The sequence below is a fragment of the Rhincodon typus genome, chromosome 9 (assembly GCF_021869965.1).
Source record: "Rhincodon typus isolate 14 chromosome 9, sRhiTyp1.1, whole genome shotgun sequence".
Taxonomy (NCBI): Eukaryota; Metazoa; Chordata; class Chondrichthyes; order Orectolobiformes; family Rhincodontidae; genus Rhincodon; species Rhincodon typus.
In genome coordinates this window covers 89,817,184-89,827,183 of record NC_063340.1, presented here as the reverse complement: position 1 = coordinate 89,827,183, position 10,000 = coordinate 89,817,184, and the positions used below count along the sequence as shown (strand labels likewise).

Sequence of the window (10,000 nt, the reverse complement as noted above, 5' to 3'; positions counted from 1 at the left end):
GGATCAACACAGAGGAGATGTCTTATCGCCAAGGTCAATACTTTTACCATTCTGAGAAACAACTGCACCTGCTCAGGGCAGACCAGCAACAATTAGTGCAGACTCAAACCGCAGGCTGACCTCAACAGCATTGATGGCTTGAGGGCACTGATCAAGAGGGCAGTAACCGCAGGCCAATTGTGAGGGCACTGACTACAGTCCAGTCACAAGGGCAGCTAGTTCTGGGTTCATGGAACTGACCATAAGTGATTTGGGTCTGTTTGTTGCTCATTGTGGTGAAAAATCTGAATGTCTACTGTCAGTGTTCCCAGGTCAGCGAGTCCCACTGATGGTGCTCAAGGTCAGTCTGGTTATAGTCTGTTTGTGTGCCTCTGACTCAGTGGTGAATCTGTAGATAGCATTAAGACAGGAGAAGCAGGGCACACTCCCTGTTAGAGTTCCAGCTTCTCACCGTTGATCTCAGCTCCGTGCAAGAACAATAGATTAAACAGTACAGATTAGATTTGGTGTTCATGGGCAAAATGGAGTTTGGAGCTTGGACATTCCTGACTGTTACTTTTGCCTCCAAACTGGATACTGTACAATCTGACTCTCTCACTGTGATTGTTCTGGTTCTTTTGAATAAAAGATTTGTATATTTATATGAACTGATAGCCTGTGTTTCCAGTTATTGACATTGACATCTACCACCATATTTCAGTCATTGTAAAAGTTTTTTATTTGCTCATGGATATGAGTGTTCCTGATTGGGCCAGCTCAGCCTACATGGCTCTATGGAGAAGGTGGTGGTGTGCTGTGTTAAACCACTGAAGCCCCTGAGGTTGTATAATTTCACTGAAGTTAATTCTGGGTTTTAAACTTACTTTTGTGGAGTATTGAGTAATCTTTAGTCCTGAATCTGAGTTTATTTCCTCAGCATGTTTTCTCACTGGGACATGGTGTCACCGTTTGTCTGTTCCTTGTTGTCCCATCAGTTACAGAATGTTGCTAGGTTTTTGTGCTAGGGCAGGAATGTCTGTGAAAGGGAGTATGGGTTCTGCATGATCTCTTCAAACACACACGCTTCCAACACAAGACCAAGTCTTCTTTCCCCTCACTCTTGTGCCCACTCTCTCACTCGTGCACAGACCAATGCTCACTGTCTCTTTCAGTGGAAGTTATTGTTCAGGGAACCCTGGTTTATTTTTGTTTCTCTTGTCCCTATTCTGGTGACAATGGGAGTATATAGGACAGAGGGAGATCTTTCACTCCACTGTGTCCATGGTGCAGCAATCTATAGTAAATCCCATTGTGACATCTTCCTTTATTTCAGAAGTTTGTTCTGAGACCAGTTGTAGCTGTTGCTGCAGTGCTGGGAGCAGCTAACAGTCTGTAGAACTTATCACCCAAGTGAACATGGGGAACTGACTGGAGCAGAGACCCAACAGCAGTTTTGTTACACCATATGTGTAAACGTGGCTTAGTTTCTCTTCTGTATTCCTGAGATAAGTGTGTCAATCCCGTGTTGATAAGCAGTCTATGTAAAGGGCCCTGATTGTTGCTGTGGATGGTGATCAGGGATACAAGAAACCAGAGCATAGCTGAAGGAATTATCTTTTTCTTTATTCTTTCATGGGATGTGTTTGTTACTGACCAGGCCAGTTTTCATTGGCCCTCCCTAATTGCCCTTGATCTGAGTGGCTTGTTCCGACCCATTAGAGGGGCAATTGAGAGTCAAGCAAATTGCTGTGGGCCCAGAGCCTCAAGCAGGCCAAACCAGGAAAGGATTCTGGACTCCATTGTATGAAACATTGCAGCTGGGGCTGTACATAGGCAACACCAGAAAGCTGGTGATGTATGTGTTCTGAGACCAAACTCCATGCCTTATGCTACTGTTTGAGCGTGATCCTTTTTAGTGAATTCAATGCCATGTCTTCCTTGCTGTCCCTATACGAGAAAGAAATTCTTTTCAAACTCAAATGTTGCAAAGTGCGAGAGAGGCAATTCAATAATTTTGATCTGTCGCAATATGAGAAAAGGGCCATTTACACAGTACAAGTTTGCGCATGTAGAAATGAAACAAATGAGAGATGCCAGTGAGGGATAAATGTCCTCTCTTGGATGTAGCTGAGCTTCTTGCCTGTTGGTACAACAAATGATTTTTCTGGCACTGTCCTCAACTCAGGGAGGAGAGTTTGAGCAGTGAGGAACTGAGGCACAGTGAGGAACTGAGGCACAGCGAAAGATCTCTGCCCCGATCCTGTAGCCAAAGTACAGATGCGTCTGAGCCAGCTAAACCTTTGGTAGTTGGAGTCTGGGTAATCACAGTGGTAATGAACAACCTCTGCTGTAAGCTGCTTGTGTGTATGGCTATGCACTAGAAAAACAAAACCTATGCATGCCCTGTGCTGAACTGGCACTTGCTGACCATCAATGAAGGACCAGTCTAGAGTCAGACCTCCCACGTAATGTGCTGACACCTGACGGCTGTGTACAGACAACCAATCAATCCGAGGATCCTCCACGGACCACAACAAAGCCCCTGCCTCTGGAACCTGGTCTGTACCTGACCACATAACTGCTCCAACTCCATGCAAATGATGCAAACCTATGATCATTGAAGCAGGTTCAGGGAAGGGGGAAGAAGCCAAGTCACTTCACATCCCATCAGGGACTGGAATTGAAAGCTTTAGAAAAGGGCTTGGAGACCTCCAGAACTCATGGTCTTCTCAGCAGTGACTCAGAGCATCCAACATGAGGTCAAGGAAGTAGGTACAGCCAGAAGGAAACATAGAAAATAGGAGTAGACCATTCAGCTCTTGAGCCTGCTTCTCTATTTGATATCCAACTCAGCACCATGTACTTGCTTTCTCCCCAAACTCTTTGGTCCCCTTAGCCCTAAGAACTATATCTATCTCCTTTTTGAAAACATTCAATATTTTGGTCCCAACTGCTTTCTATGGCAGAGAATTGCACAGGCTCCCCACTCTCTGGGTGAAGAAATTGCTCCTCATCTCTGTCCTCAATGGCTTACCTGGAATCTTTAAACTGTGAGGATTCCAGAAGAAAGTAACATGTGACACAAATGGCAAGTTATACTTTTCTTTCTTGTTTTAAAACTTTTCTTGATAAGTTTAAAATATATCCAAAAGAAGCAAATGAGCATTCAAGCACCTCAATGAAATCCTGTGTACTGTTCAAAAGGAAAATGGTTTTTCAGATTCTTCAAAACTGAAATGCCATCTTCAGCACAGAAGCAGCATGCGAACCAGTGAGAGATAGTAGGAAGTGAGATTTCCACTAAGACAGATGAAAGCAAAAGTGGAATTTTAATTTAAACTTGATTCATTAACATCATGGTCTATTCAAATATTTTGGTTTTATTCATTCGCAGGATGAGTGTCACTGGCTAGGCCAGCACTTATTACCCATCCCTAATTGCCCAGGGCAGTTAAGAATCAACTATATTGTTCTGGGTCTGGAGTCATATGTAGGCCAAAACTTTCCTTCCCTAAACCCCGTGGTCATCATTAGTTCCTTAATTCCATATTTTTATTGAATTCAAATTCCATCTTCTGAGAGGAGGATTTGAATGCAGTCCCCAGAACATTACGTGGGTCTCTAGATTAACTGTCTAGTGATAATACCACTAGGCCATTGCCTCCCTCATGAAGGAAAATTAGCGCAAATCAAAATTGTTACAGCGCAGGAGGAGGCTGTTCGGCTCATTGCCCCTGTGCTGTTCATGAAACAGCTTCCCTAGCCACAATGGGGAGGCCCATGGCCTAGTGGTATTATCGCTGGACTGTTAATCCAGAGACCCGGATAATGTCCTGGGGACCTGCGTTCAAATCCTGCCACAGCAGATGGTGGAATTTGAATTCAATAAAATATCTGGAATTAAGAATCTAATGGTAACTGTGAATCCATTGTCAACTGTTGGAAAAACCCATCTGGTTCACTTATGTCCTTTAGGGAAGGAAACTGCCATCCTTTCCTGGTCTGGCTTACATGTGACTCCAGACTCTCAGCAATGTGGTTGACTCTGAACTGCCTTCTGGGTATTTAGGGAACGACAATAAATGCTGGCCTAGGAAGTGATGCCCCCCTCCTGTGAATGAATAAAAAGCCTCTCTGCTTTCTCCCCATTTGAAGGGAATAAGCTTACAATGCAGCAAGCACTGACTCTATCGGTGAATGGAGAATGGCAGTGCAACAGCACCAGCCCAGCCAGTGACTGAGGTATATCCTGTGTTTGATTAATTAATTGTCGCTATTCAGAGGCAGACTTATTGAAAGAAAAATACCAGATTGTTGAATTAACTGTGAGCTAGTTTATATAAATGGTTTTGAATAGTGACAAATAGACTCGGCACAGTCATCCATTTTCTCTTAGTGCCAATTATTCAGTGAGAGATAAATGGAAAATGATTTGGGAATGTCATTCAACTGCTTCTCCTAGATCCTTTGTAACAGGCTGTAATAGTGTGTGTGTGAGTGAGAGAGTAGAAGTGAGGCAAGAGACGGTCAAGACACTTAGCACCACTACCACCAAGTTCAGCAACAACTTTGTTTACTGTTGAAGAAAGGAGTGAAACATCTACACTCTTAGAAGAAGGTCTTTTCCAGATAATTGTTGAGGAACATCCCGGAAGGATCCAGCTCCTCACGGATCGAGCAGAACTTGTGGAATGCTGGGTACATCTTCTCAAAGTCTTGGCGTAGACAGCTGTGTGCCTGAATCATTGAGAAAGAAGAGTTAGGAACCCGGCCTGGCAGGAAGTGTCGAGTGGAATGCATCTCAACTCTCCAGAAGCTTAGAAAAGTGAGAAGTGATCTTGTTGGAAAGTAAACAATTTTCCTAGGATTTGACAAAATAGATACTGTGAGACAGTTTCCCCAGGAGGCTGATGATGCTTCGTTATTGGATGAGTGGAAGACAGAGGTTGAGAGAGAGGAAGTCTAATGTCAGCACTTGGTCCCATACTCATCTCCATTGAGACAGACAATCATTGTTACTCACCTTTGCCCAGTGTGGTCTTCCGCCATTCCTCTTCATGATCTCCTCATACATTGCCCAATACTGCTCCCGGGGCACCTCCTTCCCATAGGGTCTGTGAGTAAAAGTTCTGGTTAATCGCAGCCTGATAAAAGGAAGCGGGGATATACCGCAGGGCACAAGGATGGTGAGAGACACTGGACACTTCAATCAGCATCAACAACCTCTTTCTTGACATATTCTTTTTCCTTTCTAGAGCAGAGTGTTAATATCTGAGGCTCCCATGGAAGTACAGAGTACTTGGCAGAGGTCAGCTATTCTCTATTACCCACTGTCAGTAAGACACCATTATGGGGAGTCAGTGGCACAGTGGTAATGTCATTGGATCAGTAATTTAAAATCCTGAGCTAATGTTCTGGTGGCCATGCATTCAAATTCTTTCATGATTGAAGGAGATATATGAATTCAATAAAAAATTAAAATCTGGATTTAGAGCCATAGAAATGTACAGTATGAAAACAGACCCTTTGCTCCAACTTGTCCATGCTGACCAGATATCCTAAGTTAATCCAGTCCCATTTGCCTCTAAACTCTCCCTTTTCATATACCTATCCAGGAGCCTTTTAAATGTTGTAATTGTACCGGCCTCCTCCACCACCTCTGGCAGCTCATTCCGCACATGTATCACTGTCTGCATGAATAAGTTGCCCCTTAGGCCCATTTTAAATCTTTTCCACCTCACCTTAAACCTATGCCCTCTAGTTTTGAACTCCCTCACCTCAGGGAAACGAACTTGGCTATTCACCCAATCCATGCCCCTCATATTTTATAAACCTCTATAAGGTCCCCCTCAGCCCCTGATGCTCCAGGGAAAATAGCCCCCAGACTATTCAGCTTCTTCCTATAGCTCAAACCCTCCAACCCTGGTAAGATCCTTGTAAATCTTTTCTGAACTCTTTCAAGTTTCACAACATCCTTCCTAGGGCAGGGAGACCGGAATTGAATACTGTTTAATTGAAATGATTTAGTTTAATGGTGACCGTGTACCAATGTCAATTGTTGTGAAAACCCATTTGGTTCACTAATGGTCTGTAGGGAAAGAAATCTGCTGTCCTTGCCTGGTCTGTCATTAGGTCCACAGTGGAGCTAGTGATTGTTTCTTAAGTGCCCTCTGAATAATTAGGAATGAGTGGTAAATGTTGATGTGATCCCCACATTCCCATGTACAAATTTGAAAAAAAACTTATGCTGTACACAGAGACAACAAGGTGTAGAGCTGGATGAACACAGCAGGCCAAGCAGCGTCATAGGAGCAGAGAGGCTGACGTTTCGGGCCTAGACCCTTCACATTCCTGGGGCTAACACTGAGACACAAGCAAGCCAAGCAGTATCAGTTGAGAGTGAGTCATTGGAGCAGAGGAATAGAATTAGTGTATCTAACCTGAAATATTAATCTTTTCTTCCTATTTCAACAGATGCTACCTGACCTGTTGAGTTTCTCTAGCATGTTCTGTATTAATTTCTGCATTTCAGTATATACCATAGTCTGCTTTTAGGGTGTGCCTTAGTTTGGGAACAGCAGTGAAACTAAGGGACAGTCTCCCTTTTAGACAACAGGACTGTGTCACTTTGGCCCTTCTCGCAGCTTCCCTGCTGTCAGTGCCCCACGCCTTCGCTCACTGTTACCTGTACATGATAATGTTTATGAAGCAGCTGTCTTGCTTATAACAGGGACTGAGCAGGATATCATCTGCTCGAACAAACCGAACCTCGACAGGAAAATGTGCTTGCACGTTTGGATTGCTGTCCAACCAATTCTTCAGTTGCTCCAGAGCTGGCCTCGTCTGCATGCTGTTCAGAGTAACAAAAGCCAATCAGTCATGAAACAAGCAAGTTTTCTGACCCAGTTTTGCCATTTTCCCACATATCGCTGCACATGAAGCTGTAGCTTCATGTGTGTGTAGAGTCTAGATAAACTGGTTATCAAAGCTGAGGCGGCATGAAGGTGAAATTCATGCAGAATCTCAATTCGTAACCAACTCCTCCCTGAATTCACACAGGTACAATAAGAGGCCATTCAGCCCCAAGGCTGCTCTACTATCCAATTAGCTTATGGTTCGTCTGTATCTTTGCTGCATTTTACCTGCCTCACTGAATAGCAGCATAAGACAGACAGAGAGAAACGTATGACAGAAATGGTCAGACAGAAAGGTGGCTCAGTGGTTGGGGCGGCATGGTGGCTCAGTGCTTAGCGCTGCTGCCTCACAGTGTCAGGGACCCAGGTTTGATTCCACTTTCGGACGACTGTCTGTGTGGAGTTTGCACATTCTCCCTGTATCTGTGTGGGTTTCCTCCCACAGTCCAAAGATGTGCAGGTTAGGTGGATTGGCTGTGCTAAATTGCCCATAGTGTTCAGGAATGTGTAGATTAGGTGTGTTATAGGGGAATGGGTCTGGGTGGGATGGTCTGTGTGTCAGTGTGTACTTGTTGGGCTGAAGGGCCTGTTTCCACACTGTTGGGATTCTATGAAAAGAGATGGACAAATGGCAGAGGCGGAGATTATGAACTCTGGAGTCAGTCTGAGAAATTAAAGAGCCTGAGAGAATGATCGAGAGGAGATTTTCTTGAGAAGGGGGGGAGAATTTAGAAAGACAAGAGGCTGAGAGAAGCAGGGAGAATGTGCCATGCAGCCAGACACGAATTATCTGTGAGTAGAGATGAAGGTGATGGCCTAGTGGTATTATCACTGGACTGTTAATTCAGAGACCCAGGTAATGTTCTGTAGACGCCGGTTTGAATCTTGCAGTGGCAGATGGTGGAATTTGAATTCAGTAAAAATCTGGAATTATGCTGACTATAAATCAATTGTCAGATGAACCCACTGGCTCACTAATGACCTTTAGGGAAGGAAACTGCTATCCTTACCTGACCAACCACAGCAATGTGGTTGATCTTAACTGCCTGCTGACAGTAAATTCTGGCCTAGTCAGTGACGCCCTCAGCCCGTGAATGAATAAAAATAAAATGATGTTGCCATCAGCCTCCTTTCCTTGACTAGGTCTAAGGGCCCATTTGGGAAGTGGTACAGAACAACCATCAGTGAGTCTTAACACATTGCATGTCAGCAATTAGGTACAATCCACATTACCGGATTAGACATTGTTACTAAGAATATTGGGAGGTGTAGATGACACATATGCTGGGGGAGTGAGTCTGGGGTGGGCAGGTTGATGTTGAGGCAAGGGTTTGAATGGAGTAAGTCAGCAGCGGTGGAGGGAGAGGTTCTACTGGGATGGGTAATGGAGTGAGTCTGTAGGGGTAAATGGAGGGGTGGGGGAATGAGGCTGCGATTCAGGGGAAGGAAGTAGCCAGTTCGCTGACTGAGTATTGGGTAGGTGGAAATGGGAAGGGAAGGATAAGGAAGATGGGGAGCCCATAAACCGAGGAATGCTAAACTAACCTGGAGCCAGAATACTTGATATTATGGCTAATTAATTCCTTGCTATTAATGTACTTCTTAAGAAGTATTTGATAGATTTGATTTGATTTAATCTTTATTGTCACATACTCAAGTACAGGGGTACAGTGAAAAGTATATAATGTCGCCACACAGTGCTGTCCTAGGTACAAAGGTAGCTAGGTGCAAGTAGTCACATAGAGAAACAAAGTTAAAAGTAAAGCATTACCATTGTTGTTAGTATAACTAGAAAAATAAAGAAATAAAGTTAAAAGTTAACACTGCTTTCCTTCCTAGTGTTACGTTGAAAAATAGAGGAGTAAAGGTAAAAGTTTAACAGTCTTAAGTGTACTACCTGCAAGGTCTCGGTCTCTTCCACTTTGGCTCACTCTCTGAGAGACTCAAATTTGTCAATTATTGAAAAACAAAACCAGTTTCTAACTTAAGGTTTGTCTTGAACTAGTTTAAATATTGCAGTGCACAGGAAATGTAAGCTTCTCTGTCTGTAGTGCTTTTAAGTTTAATGTAAGGTTGATAATTATTGAAGACTTCTAATTCTGTTTCTGTTAGCCTAAGTACCATATAACACGTCAACACAAATACAGACGGTGGTGTTACCACGTGAATGCATCCCACCTAATGAAGGTGTTAGTGAGGATGAAAAAGTAGCCATCAATAAGAAACCCTTGAGAAATTTCAACAAGTTGCCCTCAAATAAAGAATATTTTGAGCCCTGGTTGGACGATAATGCTCAGATCTGACAGTGGAGTGTAAGGAGGTGCTACTTACATGGGTATAGACCAATCTGACACATGTTGCTTGAAGAGACAGTCAAAGTTGAAAGCCTTGTCACTGCGTTTGACCTGCTTGACCTTTGCTGAGTAAACCAGCCAATAATAGAATCGATTAACCCAGGGCACCAGGCGAGGGAAGAAGGTGCTGCACAGGAATGTCAAAGGGTTAGCGGTTAGGACATTCACTCAGGAATTACACTGACAATTAGTTTGGCATCATTCAAGCTCAAATCTACAATCCCTGAGGCCCAAAGATGAGTAAGGAATGCTCAAGGGGCCAGAATTCAAGGAATGCAGAATTGAGAGACTGAAGAAGATTGCAAAGATAGGGAGGTGTGAGAGTGGAGGTTGGACAGTTGGCATTGTGGTAATATCACTGAACTCATCGTCAAGAGTCCCTGGCTAATGTTCTGGAGACAGTTTCCATTCCCACCAGACTTGAATTCCAAAGATAACCACTGCTGTAAAAAAAAATCTGGTTTACTACTGCCCTTTAGGGAAGGAAAATGCAGTCCTACCCTGGTCTACATGTGACTCCAAGTAACGTGGTTGACTCTTAAATGGACAATAAAGGCTGGCCTAGTCAATGATGCACACGTACCATAAAATGCAACACATGTGGAGAGATTTCAGTAGAGAGGGCCATGGTTCTCCGGATGCACTGGTGATTTTCTGCAAAAGTAGACATCCTTGATGTCAGGGGCTTTGCAGAGAGTGACCCTCAGCTTTATCTGAGCAATGGAGGACACAAAACTCAGGATTAAAGAAAAC

At 43.8% G+C, this 10,000-nt stretch overlaps 1 protein-coding gene across 1 annotated transcript in view; it reads right to left on the bottom strand.

Annotated features, from left to right (window-relative positions):
* Positions 1–4,535: 4,535 nt before the first annotated feature.
* LOC109916960 (L-gulonolactone oxidase) overlaps positions 4,536–10,000 on the bottom strand; it is a 6,146-nt gene continuing 681 nt past the window's right edge. Inside the window, exons 2-5 of the mRNA XM_048601394.1 lie at positions 9,225–9,414; positions 6,665–6,829; positions 5,003–5,093; positions 4,536–4,716 (exon numbers count right to left, since the gene is read on the bottom strand). Of these exons, the coding sequence (XP_048457351.1) occupies positions 4,588–4,716; positions 5,003–5,093; positions 6,665–6,829; positions 9,225–9,414 (575 nt within the window). The 3' untranslated portion in view covers positions 4,536–4,587. The remainder of the gene's footprint in view (positions 4,717–5,002; positions 5,094–6,664; positions 6,830–9,224; positions 9,415–10,000) is intronic.